This window comes from Primulina eburnea, unplaced genomic scaffold (assembly GCF_022965805.1).
Source record: "Primulina eburnea isolate SZY01 unplaced genomic scaffold, ASM2296580v1 ctg524_ERROPOS1344499, whole genome shotgun sequence".
Lineage (NCBI taxonomy): Eukaryota > Viridiplantae > Streptophyta > Magnoliopsida > Lamiales > Gesneriaceae > Primulina > Primulina eburnea.
This window is the reverse complement of record NW_027331320.1, coordinates 78,555-100,775: the sequence shown is the minus strand read 5'-3', so window position 1 is coordinate 100,775 and position 22,221 is coordinate 78,555. Positions and strand designations below refer to the sequence as shown.

General features: G+C 34.0%; 1 protein-coding gene across 1 annotated transcript; it reads right to left on the bottom strand.

The window, feature by feature from the left end:
* Positions 1 to 421: 421 nt before the first annotated feature.
* LOC140821334 (LEAF RUST 10 DISEASE-RESISTANCE LOCUS RECEPTOR-LIKE PROTEIN KINASE-like 2.5) lies at positions 422 to 4,241 on the bottom strand. The gene is made up of 3 exons (XM_073181809.1): positions 3,524 to 4,241; positions 1,693 to 1,725; positions 422 to 1,615 (listed from the first exon to the last, which is right to left on the bottom strand). Exons 1-3 carry the CDS (start codon positions 4,191 to 4,193, stop codon positions 477 to 479), a joined length of 1,842 nt encoding a protein of 613 aa, XP_073037910.1. The 5' UTR covers positions 4,194 to 4,241; the 3' UTR covers positions 422 to 476.
* Positions 4,242 to 22,221: the final 17,980 nt, after the last annotated feature.

The following is a 22,221-nucleotide window of genomic DNA, read 5'->3' as shown; positions in this document are numbered from 1 at the left end:
GAACCCATAATTAATTAGATCACTTTATTGGGTCATTTATTAGATACTTTGTCCATGTACAATTAATTAAATTATGTGAGCCCACAAAATAATTCCAACAATATATATATACATTTTCAGCTTTCGGACTTTTCGAACTTTCGAACTTTCATTCTCGAACATTACTATTCGAATAACTCACGAATAACTTCGAAGATTTCGAGCCGAACTTGAGGAAAAAACTAAAAATATTCGAGCTCTGAATCGAACTCATGTACCTAAATATTCATCACTTATCAGAATCATATTTTATGTTGTCATATATTTTTTAAAATTCGGTGATATATACTTCATAATCATTATTAAAATATAAATACATGTATAGTATCCCTAACCCAATAATTCTTTTATAACATGACATGTTCAATATAAATCCTCTTAAGAAATAAAACCAGTTGCAATAATCAATATAATTCCTTGTCAAGCACAAAAGAGAATCAAGATAGGGATTTAAATTCAAAATTCGAAAACATCGACGGTGATATCGGAGAGGAAGACAAGTATGGTCTCGGTGGAAGTGGCAAAGATTCAAGTTTTCCCTCCAACATCTCGATCACTTTGCTGATCGATGGCCTGTTTTTGGGATCAGTCTGAATGCACCACAATCCTATAATTATAAGCTTTCTCTTTACTAAGTCCCATTTACCTTCTTGCAAAACATTTTTATTAAAGGCATCCTTTTCAACTGTATTTTGTTCAAGATGTCTGTATATCCAATCCGAAAAATTCACTTCACTCGAGCGTCCACCTTCAGGATTAATGTTGTTTTGCCTCCCGACCACCATTTCCAAAACCATCATGCCATAGCTATAAACATCGGATTTGTGAGAGACGTCTCCAAAGTTCCTACAAAATACTTCAGGGGCAATGTATCCAGCAGTCCCTCTTGCCCCTTGCATCGACACAATGCTTGATCTATTAGGGCACAACTTAGATAACCCGAAATCCGAAATCTTTGGCTTCAAATCCTTATCAAGAAGGATATTATGAGGCTTTATATCAAAATGCAAAATTCTTGTGTTGCAGCCTTGATGCAAATATTCTAGCCCCCGACCAATCCCCACGGCGATCTCAAACAGTTTATCCAATCCTAACGAACCTTCCGGGGCCGAAGAAGAAGAAGAATTGGGTATGAACTTTTCGAGAGAGCCATTTGGCATGAATTCATAAATCAAAGCTCTTTTCGAACCCTCGAAGCAAAATCCCAGGAGGGCGACAACATTAACATGGGAAGTTCTACTAATACTTGACACCTCATTAATGAAATCTTCTCCATTTCCTTTTGATCCACTCAAGATTTTAACCGCCACGAGACGCCCATCTTCTAGTTTTCCTTTGTAAACGCTACCGAACCCTCCTTTACCCAAATTCTCAGCAAATGAATTGGTCATTTTCTTGAGTTGTGAGTATTTGTAACTTTTGGGTGCAAGATTTCCATGATTCTTCAAGAATAGTTCAACAGCAGCTTGGTCAGCTGCATCCCCTTCTTGAGGGGAGAGTAACTTCAGCAATTTTCTCCTTGAGAAAATTAAGAGAACGGAAGAAACTGCGACTACCACCGCACCCAGGGTCACTCCTGCATGTAGTATACAAGTTGAATTTTTTGAAGTGTATATCATATATACATGAAATTCTATGATTTAAATGATTTACCAGTGACTAATATCCACAATCCTGGGCCTTTTCCTGCAACCGAAATCGACACAAAAAGTTTAATTCAGGATGTCAGCTGGTTAGGCATAGAGAAAGAGAAAAACATTGGAAATAGGATGCTGCATTTTGTGAAATATTTCATGCATGTTTGATATCATTATTTGATAACATATCAAACATGTTTCCATGGAAATTAAATAGTTCTTATGGATCACTGACTTTTTCAATTTTGAGATTTGATTCATTAAATTTCAAATTTTGGTCATGCTACACTAACTTTTAATTTTTAGATATATACTTTGGTTCAATTACTGATGTGAGACCAGAAAATACTAACATGACATTAAAAAATACTGATGTAGCATCAAAAAAATTGATGGCATGTCGGGTGTCATGTTTGTAATGGTACGACAATAGTCGAGAAGTAAAAGTTCATGTATCAAAATCAAACTTTAAAAACTTAATGAATCAAAACATAAAATTTGACAAAATAGCGGACCAAAAGTAATTTTCCCTTAAATGTATCTTCTTGTTTTTAATCTTTTAGTCGATAACAAACTCAACTTCTACAATTTTTTAATATAATTATTATATTTAGCTTAAATGTTTCATTAGCAATGAATTATTCTATTGATATTACATTTCAATCAAATACATTATAGTATGATTTTATAAAAAAATTTACTTGCTAATCATCGTTTATGTAATCTTATATTGCTTCATATGCACAATAAAACGGTCTTATATATCTATCATAATGAGGAGAAATTACAATTTTAGTTTTGTATGTCGGTTTGTTTTATATTTTAATCCTATAAGTTTGTTCTTTATTTAGTAACTTGAATTTTTTTTGTTAAAGTCAATTTTTTGCTCGAAATCATTAAATCTATCAAATATGGTTTATTTGACATCGATACTCTCCACGTGATACATGTTACGAGAATAAAACTTACACCGAACACATTAAAATTAATTTGAGAAAATGAAGGGGTGTAAATAAATCAAACTACCTTCAATATATACTTCAAAACAAGTGGAAAAAATTTGTCTTTTTCATTAATTATTATTGTTTACGTAAATTTTAATGTTCGTAATATAGGATTAATACTTATTTAATGAAGCACGTAGGAGAACACCGATTTCAAATAAGCAGTATTCGGTGAATTTAGTGATTTCAAGCATAAAAATGAAAAAACCAAAAAAAAAAATCAAAGCAAACCCAAAAAAAGAAAAACAAAGTTTCACTATAAAAATAAAATTTTGACAAGTTAACGTATTAAAACAAAAAAGAGACTAAGTTAATTATATGACTAAAATTGTAGTTTTCTATTGGGCTAAGCTTGGATGTACCAGAGAATTACTAGGATTGGTGACCTTTTGGAAAGTTTTCATGCGTCAAGCTATCGACGTTGCGTTTTTTCATCTGGTTAGTTAGGTAAGCTATAATAGAATGACGCCAGATTTTAACGAGTAATATTGTCTCCACTAATGATAGGACGACGGCTGGGAAAATGTTAGACTGATCTCTAATAGATATGAGACAACACCAACAAATATATACACATCTCATCATACTCATGGATCTAAATGTATACTTTATCTTCCAAAACTAACTTTTTTCAGAATATTTTAAAAAGCAAACACAATAATATAGTTTTTTTATCTTTCTGTTATTTTATTTCTTAAAATATAATCATAAACTGTGTCTGCGAAATATAAGTGAAGCTACCTTGAATTTCTTATTATCAAACGAAACCAATTTTGAATCAAAATGAAGAAATAATTACTGTATGAAGGCCTAGAGAGTGAGTGGGAGTTGTCCAGATCGCACCTTTTACGTTTTCACCAGCGACGGGCGGCTCCGGATTAACGTCTTCCGTCGTCCATTTCAGCTGGAACCCCCTTCTTAACACCTGATAAACATTTTCAACGCCGAAATCCACCGGCGCCACAATATGTGTTTCACAACTTTCTATAGCCCTTCTCAAGTCCTCAGGGGCCCAATCGTCACCTATCGCCAAATTCCAGATCTGATTATCATCTTGAACAGCGCAAATAACTCTGTGAATCCATAAAATTACCGTGGACGCATTTCTCCGGCAAAGCGGGAACAAATGGAGGCTAGAGGCGTTAAAGAAGCTGAAACGGGAAGTGGGAAGCGAAGTGTTTGTGATTTCTGGAAGACAGGTGGTGTTGGGATCGTAAGTTAAAAGAGCTGCGTCGTACACACGGAGAATCTGGTCTGCGTAGAAGATATCTTGGATCACGTACCGGTGATTATCGGGTAGTTGGAGATTTAGGAAGCCAAGATCAGTACAATTTAGCTCGAATCCAGGGAGACCACAGTTGGATGGTTGCAGGGCTGGAATGTGAAATGGAAAGCTGATGTTTGGGCCGTTTCCGCAAGATATGGGCGCACATCGCTGCTGCTGATAAGCAGAAGGCACAAACGATGCGAGGATGAGAGACAACACGCTAAGTTGGAGGAGGCCCTGGATCATATTGGATATCAAAGAATCTATCCGTATTTTGATTTTGTGAAGTTCGTATTTTGATTTGGTAGGGATGTGTGCAGTTTGTAGCTGGAGTATGGTGGAAGGGATTGATTATTGTTATTGAAATATATGTTTGTTTATCGAAAGAAATATTTTTTTAGATATCATGTATTATAAAAATTTATTGGTTTACTTATATGCCAGGTCATATATACTTGGTCAACATATGTGTGCACTTAAATTAGGCGAGAACATATATTAATAATCTATTTTTATTTGGTTCGATTTAATCGATTTCGTTAAGATAATTTGTTAATGAATATGCATATGCATGAAAATGATGGAATAATTAGTGTAATATTTGGGGAAAAAGTCTAAATTCATAAAATATGACCATTCATCTTCTTTTTTTTAAAGATATAATAATGGTTAACATGGTCTTGCCTCTCAGAAGATTAAAAATTAGAGATTTATCAGTTAACCACGAAAATAATATGATTTTCAGTGTCATTTGTTGTGTTTTTTTTTCTGATTTGTATTCGAAATTCGTACTGTTCAAATCGTATAAATATATATGTATCTTTGTTATTTGTTATGATCGATCAGTCTCTCTTACTAATATTTCATAAATTATTCATCTTGTGAGAACCCGGACGCTAATTCATTTCTTAATCATTCTTGGGAATAATTCAATCAATTAATATAAACATGGTCTAATTTTTTTTTTAAATACAAGTGCGGAACGTAATGGAATCACTTTGATATACATATCAAAAGTAAAGTACACGTCTTGTACTCAATACATTAAAATCAACTAAGGTTCAACTACTATATATCAAGTACTGAAGCCTATCTACTTCTGATCCGGATCTCCACGCTAACTTGTCCTCTCTCATCCTCTTCTTGACCCTGATCATGTCCCACATGTTGTCATACATACATACAAACACGACAACAGTCGAATAACTCCGGTGAGAATATAATCCCAGTATAAACAATATATAAATGCAATCATATAAAAACATATATAAAAGCATAAGCAGTCATCAATAACATGTATCACATCTGAAAACATGAATCGATATAAAGTGTAAATCAACTAGTGACTCGTCATCTCAGACTCGACTCATCTCTAATCTAGGGATCCCGGTTCCTGGACATTGGCACATATATCGAATCTCAGCTATATGAGTTGATCTACTCCTAAGCAACATCAATATAGTTCAATCATCCAGTGTCTTGGCATATCCGCCAAAGACTTGGCATATCCGCCAATAACTAGGCATCTCCGCCCGCGACTCAATACACGCTTTGCTATAAATCAATAGACTAAGCATATCAATATCATGAATTGCAAACATCAATGCAATAAATAAAGTATGTAGTTTTTGGGAAACTCGATTCCAGTCTGACTCAAGTCGATTTCTCGGTTAACATTGATTTATACCTTTCTTTATGTAATTCTGACGAAGTCGATGTCTCGAATTTGGAGCCTGTCAATACTCAATCTGGCAATGAAAATATCGATGAGTAATCAATACACCATTCAAATCAATACTGGATATAATCAGAACTCAATCTAATTCTGTTTCAACGGCATAACTGCACAATCTCCATATACCCAGCAATACAAATCAACAGATATCAATTCCCACGACTTATAATCGATAATCATACAAATCTGATATCAAATCTCAATCAATTTCATTCTGAAAATCATAACAATTTCATACGACATATGTTTTTCAATCCGGTTTCAATTATACGATGTCTAACATGTCAAGAACATCATATATGAATCATATCCGATTCCTTCAATACCATATTTTCAAATCATATCAAAACGTAATAAAACTTACGTCCAGTTGAAGCTCTCGTCGATAGAAACACGGTACTGAAATCGGATTGAAAATCGGACGGACGGATCTTTCGTAATCACAAATCTAAAATATAAAAAGGCGTAAGGATTTTTCACAACTTTCCTCCGGAGCTTCTCTCGGTTTCTAGCGGATGATTCTGAAGAACAAGTGACAAAGTTGATATATATCATGCATGTCTCGGCCATGTGGCATCTCTCTTGTGCTGCACGTCTCGCGCATATGCGCGACCCTCCTCGGCGCATATTCGCGAGACCTACTGGTCCCCGCAATATTCTTCTCGGCAGCTCGCGCATATGCGCGAAAGAAGCATATGCGCGTCCTTCTTCCGCGCATATGTGTGAGGTTCTCTGGACTCGACATTTTTTCTTGCACACGTTCGCGCATATGCGCGTCCTCTCTCGCTCATATGCGTGAGGTCCTCTGCCTGCCTCGCGCATATGCGCGCATCAGTGTCGCACATATGTGCGAGGGGTACTGTCCTCGCACATATTTCGTGTATTTCTCGTTTTTCCCGGTCCGTTTCTTTCCGTCCATAATCACATCAAATTATAAATCAATAATCGTAGATTAACAGATAAAAATCCCGGACATTACACATCTCTTACTCCCCCTCCCTAAATAAGGACGAAGAACAACTAGACAAAAAGGAACAAAAGATGTCTTGATGCTAGTGATGATCAATCCAAAATTATTGTTATAGTTCTGCTTTAGTACTTGTAGATTTCGTTTCCTGACATTCCGTATTTTGTTTTCATATCATTGTAAATAAAATGTTTACTTATGAGAAGACTAGTTTTGTTGTATAACGTATTACGATGCTTGTTGTTATTCGAATTTTTATTTTTCAAACAATGCCAATGTCATACACTCCGGTCATGGGACGTAACAGTGTGCCTTCCCTTGAAAGTGTTCATGAAACATTAAAAAGAATTAGTGGAATTAAGAGATCAACAATTCCAAGTGATTATATTTTGTATCTAGAACAAACACACTATTTTGGAACCGAAAATGATCCTGAGATATTTTTTCACATATCAGGGCACAAGAAATCTAATTTGTGGTATAATGCTATGAATGATAACAAATTTGTGCATAACAAATAATAGAGTCTAAAAGTTGGTTCAATCGTCATTTGTTGTAGATGATTCTTTAAGATAACTAAAGTCTCAAAAGAAAAAATTGAACAACATAAATATAGACTTGTTGCCAAGAAATTCACTCAAGAGAAGATAATTAACTACATGGAAATATTTTCTCGTATATTTAAGAAAATTCTCTAGCTTTATGTGATCATTACATTAATAGCCCATTTGATTTAAATTTGCATTAGATGATGTGATGAAAACAATATTTATCAATGATGATATAGAGAAAGAGGGATATATGAAATAAATTTAAAGATTTTTCTCTAATAATAGCGAGTATTTAATATGCAAGATTGAAATCTATATAAATTGAAAGTCTTACATTAGTGATATTTAAGATTTCAAAATGTTATATCTTTATTGAGTTTCGTTGAGAACATTATGGGAGATCATAAATACAAGAAGGTTAGTGGGAGAAGAATTTGTTTCTTGTTGGTAAAATATTAGAGTAGTCAAGGCATTGACCACTAGAAAGCTGCAAAATGTTATGAGATATCTTCATAGTACTAAATATTACGTGCATATGAATAGACGGATTGACAATTTGAAAGTGAATTGCTATTTCCACTATGGATTATGAGTTTGTTTCTTATTTTGAAGCACTTTTATATAGTATCGTATATTGTTAAGTTTCCTTAAGCTTAGAATTGTGAATTTTATATCACACTATTAAGATTATATTGTGAACATTCAGTTCATGTGGTCTTTATGACTAAAACGGGAGTCGAATTAAGTATATCGACATAAAGTATTTTAGTAGGTGGACAACATGTTGACAAAAATGAAGTGGTCATTGAATACGTTATGAAGGATCGGTTTTGACACCTTTGAAGGTGCTTCAAACACAATATTCTTCATAAGCTGCAATAGCTTGTGTTTAAAGAATAAATACACCGATGAATTAAATCAAGTTTGGTTTTCAAACCAACCGGAATATACTCGAAATAATCATTCGTTAAGAAAACTGAACAGTTTAAAGCTTTTAGCTTGTGTTTAAACTGAATAATTGGAGTAAGGGGGACCAATTCTGGCTTGAATAATTTCAGTTATGGGAGGAACTGAAATGATATCAGCTTAAACTGATCAAATCAATTTTAGAACAATAGTTAAACAATTAAGGGCACAAGATATGTTTATGGATGTTCGGAGACTTCAACTACTCATACGTCACCTCTTCTACCACCTCGGGTATGATTCACTGGAAGACTTTGAATTATACAACTCTTTGTACAAACCCACTCTAGAAGGGTAGCACCCAACTAGAACTCTTAGCACTTAAGATTGCAGACAACACCTTCTGCAATCTGCATAATGTTTAACGTCCCTATGTCAAGACTAAAAAAAATAATCTTTAATGTCTTTGTGTGAAGACTCACTCAACTAAACAATAAGTTCAACTTTCTGTATATGTGAGTGATTGTGTATGAATGTGTGAGAACCGATCTAATCAATACAACACGAAGGTGTTCTCACACAAATGTGGTAACTGCTTTTAGTAAACTGATATGAAGTGAACATGCCCTCGGTTTTCTTCACATACCGGTATTTAGTTGTAGTTCCATTTCTTCTTATTGTTGTTGATGTGGTTGTTGTTATCATATTCAATGGTCGTGGTCTGGTATTTATGGCGCTCAGCTTACCTGACGTGAATCTCGATACGAATAAATAGCAAACACGATTAAACAATCGCACCCTCTATTCAATTACGATAACAAGACTCGTGTGTTTTCCCGATCTTTGAAACAAGTAATGGATAGGTGTGTAATATTCACCTCTAAACTAGCAAGAGTTTAGCAACAAATAAACACGAGAGAAACAATCGCGTTTCAAGAGAACCTCCAAAGAACCCGCCCTTGGCAACCCTCGTGAAAATCGATCGACAAACGCCACAAAAGATAAATCTTTTGATAAGTTTGATTTGATACAACGCAAAAGTTATAACGAAACTTAAGCTTGTGTTGAGAGAATTCTCAATATCATAAAAGATGAATAATAATCAATTGTTGTTTTTACAATCAATAAAATTCGTCTATATATTGACTACAAATCAAAAAGATATGAAATCTAGTTACCAAAATAAATAAAACTCTTATTTAGGAAAATAACTCTCCGTCAAAACTAAAGGGCACGGACCCCGTGTAGAGGTCCGGAAGGGGGTCCGTGTAGGCACTGTAATTTTCATGGCTCGAAAGTAGTAGACACGGACCCCGTGTACAGGTCCGTGCTCGGGTCCGTGTAGGCTCGGGATTTCTCTTCCTCAAGTGTAATGGACACGGACCCCGTGTACTGGTCCGTGCTTGGGTCCGTGCAGCCTCGGTTCTTCAAAATAATGCTTGAATAATGTTCCTTCGGCTTTCCAACGTGCTCCCATGCATCACGAGCCCTTCTCCCTTGCTTATCAATAAGTTGAACACCATGCCCGGCCACGTTCACATCATACTCCCCTTCTTCAAAAAGATTTGTCCTCAAATCTTGCCCTCCTACACAAAAACGAAGCAAGTTAGTAATAACAATAATCAAATTATCAACATGCTTACCTTTCAATTCAAGTTCGTAGGCGCTATTGCTAGCTCGCTCCATCAGCACTGGAAACTCCAACATCACAGTTGTCTTTCCTATGAACTCATCAATTTCAACATACACCAAATAATAAATGACACCAAATGATAAAATACCATTAAGTATCACGAAAATTAAGTTCCTCCCTTTCTTAGACCTAGTCAACACACAAATGATATCCATACACGTGTACGACCATAGCTCACTAGGAATAAGACATAGTTCATGCACGATATAAGAATCTAGGCAAAATGTCAATCTCTTATATGCAATGCATGCCTCACAATCCCACTCAACATACCTCTTCATATGCAACCAACACATATAATCATGCATTTTATCAAAGATAAAAACACCACTATATGCATCACTAGTACATAACTCATAAAATGAGCATAACATGAACAACTTAATCTCCTTAAAATTATATTCATCATGGACAAAGAAATTCTTATATTCATTCATGCTCTTCCCAAAGTCTTCATCACACAAGTAGGAATCATGCAAATAGAACACACTAAATGTACTATCCATGTTTTCATTCAACTCACCACATGAATTTAATCCTAATGCACATAGGTCATTGCCATGACAAAGTGTCAATTGGACAATCTTTGAACACTCAAAATCAATAACATTTGAATCTAATTCATGCAATGCATATTCATTCTCAATAGTATGACGCTTAGGTAACAAGACTAAACCACATTCACATCCTCTAAACATCACATTTTCAACTTGTCCCCATAATTCTTGCAAACAAAACAACAATGAATTAAGGTAAGGAAGCAAATCATACCTCATGGTTGTTGCGTTGGCAACTAACCTTACCTCACATTGATTGCCTTCGAAGTCATATGGGTCATCCCATGGCTTTCCCACACCATCTATACTTGCTCTCTTCCACATCATGACACCAATAGAATCCTGCAAAGAAAAATTAACAATGCTCGGGATTGAACCGGCTATATCATCACAATATGGATAAACCACTTTGTACAAAGGTACATGTAATGGTTTATGCAATAATAAACAACTCTCATCCTCACTCTTTTCACTCTCTTGGGCCTTAAAATCATTTTTCTTTTCTTTTTCTGTTTCTTTTTCTTTGGCCTCTTTTTCTTTTTCTTTTCTTTCTATGGCCATCTCACTCTTTTGATCACTCATTCTTTCGGCCATTTCATTTTTTTTCTCTTTCAACTCATGACAAATTGATTCATCAATACAAATTTCATTCGTAGGCAGTTGAGCAAAAGAAACAACTTGCACATCATCTAATAACTCACCCTCCACAGCACAACACTCAATACTCAAGTCAGAAGTTAGTGGAGTACCAACCTTCTCAATTCTCTCAACCCCCACTTTAGATTTGACATCAATTGGCGGTTTTTCTACAGTCATCTCCTCCTTTGGACATTGGGTGATATAATGCCCAAACTCTAAACACCAACAACATATAATATCACAAGTACTAGAATTTGAATTTTTAAATGTACCTTGATATTCATATTTGCTAGCTTCACGTCTTGACTCCTTCTTTGGCCTACCGCAGTGGTTCTCTTCCAAACTCGCCCTCCAAGTGGATGCCCATGAATCATCATACAAGCCATGCTCATCTCTCCTACCACCTCTCCTATTATTGTGATTTGGAACAAATTGTTTCCTCATCACCCTTTTCATCTCATCCCACGTAACTATAGGGTCACCCCCACATCGTCTCCTACGTGTTACTAACTTATCCCACCAAGTACTAGCATAGTCGGTAAACTCACTGCAAGCTCGTCTTACCTTCATTGCTTCGGTATAATACTCCCGGCTCTCAAATACACACTCCATTCTCTCTTCCCACTCAAGGTACACCTTTGGATCGGCTTCCCCACTGAAAAATGGAATTGTCATCTTCGTACCACTCAGTCTATACCCTTCTCGGCTTCTATACCCCTTATCCTCATCAAATCTCCTATAACGATCCATGTTCAACAACGTATCTCCTCCGACTCTACTACCTCGCCTATTCTAATCAATATGCACATCATACATCTCCTCTTCTTCACACCTCCGATATTTTTTTTGTTGAGGCTTAAACTCCATCTCCCACCTTCTATCTAACCCTCCTAACATCGTTTTAAATTGACGTCCGTCAATCATTATACCTGCAAGAAAAAGGTTAGTATAAAACAATAACGAATAAAGTTTCCTCACCACAAATTCTCACTAGTCACTCCAATGAAAATTCACTCGCACTCGTCTTTTTCCCTCACCACAAAACCTCACAATTCACTCCAATGAAAAATTCACTCCACTCAAATATTTTCACTCAAGTGAGAATTCTCAAGGGGGCGCTTAAGTCTCGTGGCTTCCACGTATCAAACTTATGAGATCAATCCTGTGACGTCTGAAATTCGACTCACTTAGACCACACAAGAACAAGCAACTTTGAAAATTGACTAGAATGCGACTAAACGATAAGGACAAACTTAACGCTGAAATATAAGCGCTAAAATTCCAACAAACACCCGATTCAGAATTTTTTTTTTTTCTCTCTTTTTTTTTTTTCGGGTGAACAGTACCGTGAACAGTAATTCCGGTATGAATAGTAACTCCGGCGTGAATAGTAACTCCGGCTTGAATAGTAAATCCGGTGATTAATAGTAACTCCCGGCGATGAACAGTGAATCGGCGATGAATAGTAATCGCGATGAACAGTAACTTCGGTATGAACAGTACGTCCGCCGCGATGAACAGTACTTCCGCCGCTATGAATAGTAACCCTCGGATGAATAGTGTCGACGATGAACAGTATTTTCCGGCAATGAACAGTAAATCGCGAATTTTTTTTTTTTTTTTTTTTTTTCCAACAAATCCGTAGAAATCGCTACACGAAAATCGGTATTGAAAATCCTACGAAGAATTGAATGGATATTCTTACTTGAATCAAAAACCTTGAGCTCTGATACCAAATGACGTGAATCTCGATACGAATAAATAGCAAACACGATTAAACAATCGCACCCTCTATTCAATTACGATAACAAGACTCGTGTGTTTTCCCGATCTTTGAAACAAGTAATGGATAGGTGTGTAATATTCACCTCTAAACTAGCAAGAGTTTAGCAACAAATAAACACGAGAGAAACAATCGCGTTTCAAGAGAACCTCCAAAGAACCCGCCCTTGGCAACCCTCGTGAAAATCGATCGACAAACGCCACAAAAGATAAATCTTTTGATAAGTTTGATTTGATACAACGCAAAAGTTATAACGAAACTTAAGCTTGTGTTGAGAGAATTCTCAATATCATAAAAGATGAATAATAATCAATTGTTGTTTTTACAATCAATAAAATTCGTCTATATATTGACTACAAATCAAAAAGATATGAAATCTAGTTACCAAAATAAATAAAACTCTTATTTAGGAAAATAACTCTCCGTCAAAACTAAAGGGCACGGACCCCGTGTAGAGGTCCGGAAGGGGGTCCGTGTAGGCACTGTAATTTTCATGGCTCGAAAGTAGTAGACACGGACCCCGTGTACAGGTCCGTGCTCGGGTCCGTGTAGGCTCGGGATTTCTCTTCCTCAAGTGTAATGGACACGGACCCCGTGTACTGGTCCGTGCTTGGGTCCGTGCAGCCTCGGTTCTTCAAAATAATGCTTGAATAATGTTCCTTCGGCTTTCCAACGTGCTCCCATGCATCACGAGCCCTTCTCCCTTGCTTATCAATAAGTTGAACACCATGCCCGGCCACGTTCACATCATTACCGTACATGAAGACTCTATAATAATGTCTGTTGCATTTGCATGTGCTTCTTTAGGACATGTCTTGTCATTCTGACAACTGTTCTGGAAGTTTTTCTCATTTCATCTTTGATGTAACGTCCATTATTGTACCTTCGTATATGAGGTAGTTTATAGCTTGTACCTTTAATATTTGGGTTTAGGTAGATTCCATTAAATAGTCTTGTCGTGACATGCGAACAGATTTCTGTACTAGTAACTGATTTCACTGTATCAATTCTTTTGTTCAGCTAGGTTCTTAATCAGTTGAGCTCTTCATCAGCTGGACATGCTTCTGAAGGTATATTGTTGAACCACATATCAGCTGGACAATCAGTTGAAATGTTCTTTGATATATCAGTTGGACTAGTTCAGTTTTGGCAATCAGTTGACATCTCTACAGCTTCAGTTTTGGCTTTGAGAACTGAACAGTTTGGGATCTGATCAGTTTCAACTTTCTGCGCACTAGATAAATTTTTGAAAAACAAAATAATAAATTTGGTTAACATCAAAATAAGATTGCGAACATGAAATATACCAACACGTTATTAGTGAGTGAATGATCATTCGACCTAAAGACATTAAATTTAAGATGTAAAGATCATGTAGTAATAATGGACTTGGTTCCGTTATGATTTTGTGGTATATACATTTGTGTTTTTTTTCAAAACATGTTCATTTATAAAATTTCTCATATTCATTTGTATAAATATTCAGTTTTTTGAGAAAAATATCGATTAAGTTGGACCTCAAATGAATCGTTGGTTTTATTTATTAAGTCGTGTATATAAATATGGTACATGTAATACATATAAGATAATATTCAGTAGAAGAAGATATATCATCATGATTCATGTTTTTTGTTTATTAACTTAGGATGATTATGTAGACCAAGTGGAAGAATGTTAGATTAATTTATTAAGTCGATAAAATAATTTATTTATGATAAACATATTTCATTAAGATAAATATGAGAGTAATCTCACATTTAAAAGAAAATAAAACAAGATTATTATATGAATTAAGATTATCCATATCTTGATATTTGATTTATCACATCCCGGATAAAAACCATCAAGATTTGTCAACTCTCGAGTATTTCTATAATGGTTAGAGAAGATCAATAAATATAAGTATACATGTGTTAGGATCGAAAATAAATTAAGAGATGGTGAATAAATTTATCTAAAAAATATTTAGGTTGGGTTAATTGAAATTTTGTTCTTGTCAGTTGGGATTTCAATAAATCAATCAGTATGAATTGTGCGGAAGTAGGCTTACTGAAACTAGTTGAACAAATGGGTTATCAACAAAATCAGTTGGGTTTGTTGAATAGTAGTAAGGTAAGTGGACTGAAAAGTAAATGAGAGCAAAATTGTTTTTGGATGTTCGGAGATTTCAATACTCCTATGTCATGTCTTCTTCCTCACAGAAGATTTGCACTAAAAGAATTTGATAATTACAAGCAATTTGAAATCACTCATCAGTATGAATTAACATTGTCTAACCGAAACTCTTAGTAAACGTCAATCTAAACACTTTGTGCAGTAAGACTTCTTACTCTCAATGATAGATTTCACACAGAAATTATAAGCAAAAATTTGATCTTCTAAATTATTAGATAATGATTTAGCAGCATGTGCTAGCTATTTCAGTTAGAAAGCTTCTTCAGATGAGATCATTTGGTTTTCAATAATTCATAGATAGATGGTGTAACTGTGTAATCTTCATAGATTTTTCAACTTATATATTTATATCTTAATCTACAATGGTAATATTTTCAAAATAATATATTTGTTTCCAAATACAAATGTAGTTTTTGCCATGTCATCGTCATTTCTGACATGTTTTGATAGTGCATCGAAACCTAACATCCAGTTAAGATTCCGTGACTCTTGGTACGGAAAGCTTTGTCCACTATTTCAGCTGGGCTCTGATTCCTAATAACTTATTATATTGATTTTTCAGGGAATATATGGATTTGGACTGACTAATAACTATATAGACTGTTAGTTGGGGTCCATCAGTCAACCTTGATTCGGTTTGGCTATAGACATCTTTCTTATGTTTTATTAGTCTGACTTTGTAATCAGTTAAACTTCTTAACAAAATTCTTCTTATGAAAATTTAGCTTTCTTCCTTGAATTCAGTTCGATTAAGCTATGTAATTATCCATTGGATCGTCAACCTTATTCAATCACCAAAACTTAAAATGTTCCAACAACATGCTTCCTATATTTGTGAAATTATTTAGAAAATACATCATCTATACAATCGCATAAAGATTTAGAAGATCCAAGTTTTCTCGGTTTGTGAGATATCGTCAATTGCACTCTAAATTCAATATCAATGGTTAGAGATAAAATTCATTTTTTTACTTTTATGTTTCCGCATTATGTTTTGCGCAGATAGATTGAATTTAGTTCATTTTTATGTTAAATTTGTAATAAAAATTTTTTTATGTCAAAACAGGATAAAACAATACAACAAAAAATAATATAATCCATATATTTCTATTTTTCAAAACTATTTTTGGAAAGTAAATAGAGATTTTACTTATTGTTTTTGTTTTATTTTTGTATTATTTTTAAAATAAAAATAATAACATTAATTTCTTTAAAATCATTTGCAAAATATAAAGAAAAACAGTTGCTTTGATTAACATAATAATAACAATATGCCATATTACGGTCCGAGTTATTAAAGATGGAAAAATCAATGGGGCCGCCTCGCCTTTCAAGAAAGAAGACTTTATGGAATTTCCAAGTTGTTAATTAATTGGAAAAAGGACGAAATTGTTGTGCAAAAGTAAAAATTTATGGTAAAAAGTAAAAATCTCAAACTCTCAAAATTTACCAAACTACACACTTTATAATATTTTTCTCTCTACTCAATTGTGAATTTCTTCATAAATGGTGAAGCTGTTTATAGAATTTTTTTTACAAATAATCCAAAAATAAATTCATCATTACCTACATCATCACACACTAATTTTCAATATTTACAACTCTTATTTTCAACATTCAAATATTCAATATTCAAATATTCAATACACACATTTTAAATATTATTTTTCAACACTCTCCCTTGTGATGATGATCATAATGATTGTCCTCATTACGTGTTTTTATACTGGCTCGTTAAAAACCTTACTAGGAAAAACCCATTGGGATAAAAACCATAGTAAGGGAAAAAGAGTGCAGTCACGTAAACTCTCCCTCATGTTGACACGAACAATTCTTCACAAATTTCGTAGATTGCGCATCCCAATATTATATATGTGCTTTTTGAATATTGTCGTAGGAAGTGCCTTTGTGAAGAGATCTGATGAGTTTTCACTTGATTGAATGTGACGAACATCAATACATTTATTCTTCTCAAACTCCTTGGTGAATGCGAAAAACTTAGGAGGAATATGTTTAGTTCTGTCGCTTTTTATGTATCCTTCTTTCATTTGAGCAACACATGCAGCATTATCTTCATATAGTATCATAAGCTTCTCGTCGAATGATAATCCGCATGAGATTTGGATATGTTGGGTCATTGATTTTAACCACACACATTCACGACTTGCTTCATGTATTGCAATAATCTCGGCATGATTTGATGAAGTTGTTACTAGTGTTTGCTACTGTGAACGCCAAGAAATTGCAGTACTTCCACGATTAAATACATATCCAATTTGGGAACGTGCCTTGTGTGGATCAGATAAGTATACAGCATCGGCATAACCAATTATACTTGGATTAGCATCTTTTGAAAACAAAAGTCACAAGTCTGTCATTCCTCGTAGATAACGGAATATATGTTTAATTCTGTTCCAGTGTCTCTTTGTTGGATATGTGATAAATCTTGCCAACAAATTTACGGCAAAAGATATATCAGGCCTTGTACAATTTGTAAGATATATAAGGGCACCGATAGCACTTAGATATGGTACTTCTGGACCAAGAATATCTTCATCATCTTCACATGGACGGAATGGATCTTTTTCTATGTTTAATGATCTAACAACCATTGGAGTACTTAAAGGATTTGATTTATCCATATTAAAACGGTTAAGGATCTTTTCTGTATACTTTTTCTGGTGAACAAACATTCCACATTCTTTTTGTTCAATTTGTAAACTCAAACAATACTTGGTTTTTCCAAAATCCTTCATTTCAAATTCTTCCTTCAAGTATGACACAGCTTCTTGAATTTCCTTATTCGTTCCAATTATGTTTAAATCATCAACATATACAGCAATAATTACAACATCCATAAGATGCATTTCTAAATTTTCAGATACCGCCAAGCTAATCAAATACCGAAACGTAATTGCATCCATAACGGGAGAATACGTTTCTTCATAATCAATTCCAGGCCTTTGAGAAAAACCTTGTGCAACAAGTCGAGCTTTATATCTTACTATTTCATTTTTCTCATTTCGCTTTCGAAAAAAACCTCATTTGTATCCAACAGGTTTTACATCTTCAGGTGTAAGGATTATAGGTCCAAAAACATTACGTTTATTTAGCGAATCTAATTCAACCTGGATGACATCTTTCCATTTTATCCAATCCTGCCGATTTTTACTTTCACCAAAAGATTTTGGTTCATGATCTTCATTATCATTTATGATGTCGATTGCCACATTATAAGAAAATATATCATCAATTTCTTCTATATCTTTTCGGTTCCATATTTTTTCAGTATTAATATAATTGATAGAGATTTCACGATTCTCGTCAGTTTGTGGTTCTGACAGAATATTTTCATCATCACGTGTTTCTTCAGGAACATCATTATCTATTTTGTGATCATAATGTGTTTATTCAGGAACATCATTCTCTATTTTGTGATCATCGTGTTTCTCAATGAATTTTCTTTTTCGAGGATTTTTATCCTTGGAACCAACTGGCCTTCCACGCTTCAGGAATTTAATGACATCATGAGTATCTTCAGTTTGTTTCTTCGTAATTTCAATTCGAGCAGGGGCATTTGCAGCATGTATATATGATTTAGTTACCTCTTTTGTGTCTGCAAATGCATCTGGTATTTGATTTGTTATTTTTTGCAAATACACAATTTGTTGTACATCTTTTTCACATTGTTTTGTTCTTGGATACAAATGTAACAATGATGATACATACCATGTAATTTCTTTTTCGGTATGTTTCTGTTCTCCCCCTAACATTGGGAAGATTTTTTCATTAAAATGACAATCAGCAAAACGTGCTGTGAACACGTCGTCTGTCAGAGGTTTTTAGATATCGAATGATTGATGGACTATCATAACCGATATAAATTCCAATCTTTTTTTGAGATCCCATTTTCTTTCGTTGTGGTGGTGCAATAGGCACCATACATCATACATCCAAAAATTCTCAGATGATAAATGTCTGGTTCTTTACCAAATATAAGCTGCAATGGGGAGTATTTATGATATGCACTTGGTCTGATGCGAATTAATGCAGCAGCATGTAAAATTACATGTCCCCATATAGAAATAGGGAGCTTTGTTTTCATAATCATTGGTCTAGCAATCATTTGCAGACATTTAATCAATGATTCAGCCAATCCATTCTATGTATGTACATGAGCAACATGATGCTCAACAATGATTCCCATATACATACAATAATCATTGAAAGTCTGGGAAGTAAATTCACCAGCATTATCAAGTCTAATTTTCTTGATTGTATAATCGGGAAATTGATTCCTCAATTTTATTATTTGATCAAGTAATCTTGCAAATGCAACATTTCGAGTTGACAATAAACATACATGTGACCATCTGCTGGAAGCATCAATCAATACCATAAAGTATTTGAGTGGTCCACATGGTAGATGTATTGGTCCACAAATATGAATACGTTCAAGAAACATTGGTAATTCAGTTTGGATTTTGGCTGGTGATGGTCTTATAATAGGTTTTCTAAGAGAACATGCTTTACATTGAAACTTATTATTCTGAAAGTTCTTCTGGTCTTTCAGCGGATGACCATGTGTATTTTCTATAATTCTCCGCATCATTGTTGAACCAAGATGTCCTAATCGATCATATCAATTGGTTAATATTGAAGAATTATCAACTACCATGTTTGATTCAATGGGACTTATATGTGTATAATGCAATCCAGTAGGGAGCATTGGTAGTTTTTCAATCACATATTTCTTTCCTGATTTATATGTGGTAAGACACATATATTTCTCATTCCCTTCATTTATTGTTTGAGTATCATAGCGATGGGAATATATATCATTAAAACTCAACAAATTTCTTTTCGATTGTAGTAAATATAAAGCATCATTGATCAAAAATTTTGTACCATTAGGTAACAAAAATTGTGCTTTACCACATCCTTTTATCAAGTCTACAGGACCTGATATTGTATTCACCATTGCTTTTGTTGGTTTTAGTTCTAAGAAATATATTTTATCTCGAAGAATAGTGTGCGTTGTACCACTATCAGGTATGCAAACTTCCATGAGATTAATTCCATGTTTAGCTTTGTTCATGGCATTTTCCATATTTGAACTTCAAAATCATGCAATGAAAAAAAAAATTACTAACAATACATATGTAAATATAACACATATCATAATTGTACAATAAAACATTATTATATGAATACATGAAAAATAAATTATTGTACATTTATATTCTACCACTATATTGTTCATTTTCATAAAAATCGTTGAGAAAATCTGCAGCATCAATATTTTTCATTTCTATCCCACCAACATATTGATCATTTCCAGAGAAATCATTCAGAAAATCAGAAGCATCAAAATGAGATGAATCACTCAAACGGTCACTGCGTTCAGTGAAGTTGGTCTCTTTTTCTTTCCCCTTTATAGATTCTTTATAGAGCTTGCAAAGGTGCTCGGGGGCTCGACAAATACAAGACCAATTTCCTGGAGTGCCGCATCTGAAACAAGAACTTTCAAATCTTTTCGAGTGATTTTCATTAACACTCATGTTCTCATGATGCCTTTTCTGTGGGTGGTTCGTGACGCCTTTTTGAGAAGAGTTATAAAAATAACTATCTCTATTGTTTTCAAAACCACGGCCTCGACCACGACCAATTCAACGTCCATGTCCACGACCACGACCTCGACCTCGACCTCGACCAAAACCTTGTCTTTGAATTTGATTTTGGTTTCCATGTTTAAATTCATTTTTACTTACAGCATTTACTTCTGGAAATGCTGTCGATCCAGTGGGTCGGGACTGATAATTTCTCATTAGCAGCTCGTTTTTCTTTTCTGCCACAAGAAGACAAGCGATGAATTCATAATATCTCGCAAATCCACGCACTCTATATTGTTGCTGTAAAGTTATATTTGATGCGTAAAACGTAAAAAATGTTTTTTCAAGCATTTCCGATTCTGTAACCTCATGTCCACAAAATTTTAGCTGCGAGATTATTTGATTCATCGCTGAATTATAATCACTGACTTTTTTAAATCTTGAAATCTTAACATATTTCATTCATCACAGGCGGTCGGAAGTGTAACTTCCCTTAGATGTTCAAATCTTTCTTTTAATCCTTTCCACATAGCCATGTGATCTTTTTCGATGATATATTCACATTTTAAACCTTCATCAAGATGTCGACGCAAAAATATTATAACTTTTGCTTTTTCTTGTGATGAAGATATACCATTTTCTTTAATGGTCTCGCTTAGACCCAATGACTCAAGATGCATTTCTACATCGAGAGTCCATGGCATATAATTCTTCCACGTAAAATCAAGAGCAATGAAATCGAGCTTTGTCAAGTTTGACATGTTAATACTAAAAAAAATTACGATGAATTTTATTAGTTAATGAATATTGCAATACAAAGTAATGGATAAACAACAAGTACAAGCATTCGTAAAAATAAAGAAAACACAAGAGGAGGATATTCTCCGATAAATGAAAGACTCGTGAGTATGAAAACCAAAATAATTAAAAATAACCTTGAGAAAGCCATCTTTTTTTTTTCCTTTGAAAATTTAATGAAGAATAATTTTTAGAGAAGAAAAGAAAGTTGGAGTGATTGAATGTGTTTGTGAGATCATATTTATAGGGCAAAAACTAGCCGTTTTGTTACCGTTTATGACCGTTGGTGTACAAAAAAAATAAATGTACATGTTTATGGTAATGATATGGTGTATATAATATTATTCATGTTTAAATAATTATGTATATTATATCACATTATTTTAATGAGGTATCATAAGTTATTTTGTTTAAAAACATTATAGGTTTTTATACTTGTTGTATCCCTTAACGGGAGTGTGGGATGTCGTCTTAACATCCTCCCATGATTTATAACAAGTTTTTGAAAAATTTATTTTATTATAACATTATATTATATATTAAATCTATACACAATAAATAAATAAACAGTAAAATAAATATTATTACTTTTTTTACCTTTTTCTTCTGTTTTGGAGCTTGGAAAAATATGGAGGACTTTTAGAGCTTCGTGCTGATAACATGTTGTGAAAAAGTAAAAATTCATGGTAAAAAGTAAAAATCTCAAACTCTCAAAATTTATCAAATTACACACTTTATAATATTTTTCTCTCTACTCAATTGTGAATTTCTTCACAAATGGTGAAGTTATTTATAGAATTTCTTTACAAACAATCCAAAAATAAATTCATCATTACCTACATCATCACACACTAATTT

Bases quoted from the DNA above. Each gene is read 5' to 3' on its own strand.
- LOC140821334 (XM_073181809.1), bottom strand. From the start codon at position 4,193: ATGATCCAGGGCCTCCTCCAACTTAGCGTGTTGTCTCTCATCCTCGCA. The intron at 1,726-3,523 runs GTGCGATCTGGA...TTTCGGTTGCAG, and splicing joins CGCTGGTGAAAACGTAAAAG to GAAAAGGCCCAGGATTGTGG. The intron at 1,616-1,692 runs GTAAATCATTTA...TACTACATGCAG, and splicing joins ATTGTGGATATTAGTCACTG to GAGTGACCCTGGGTGCGGTG.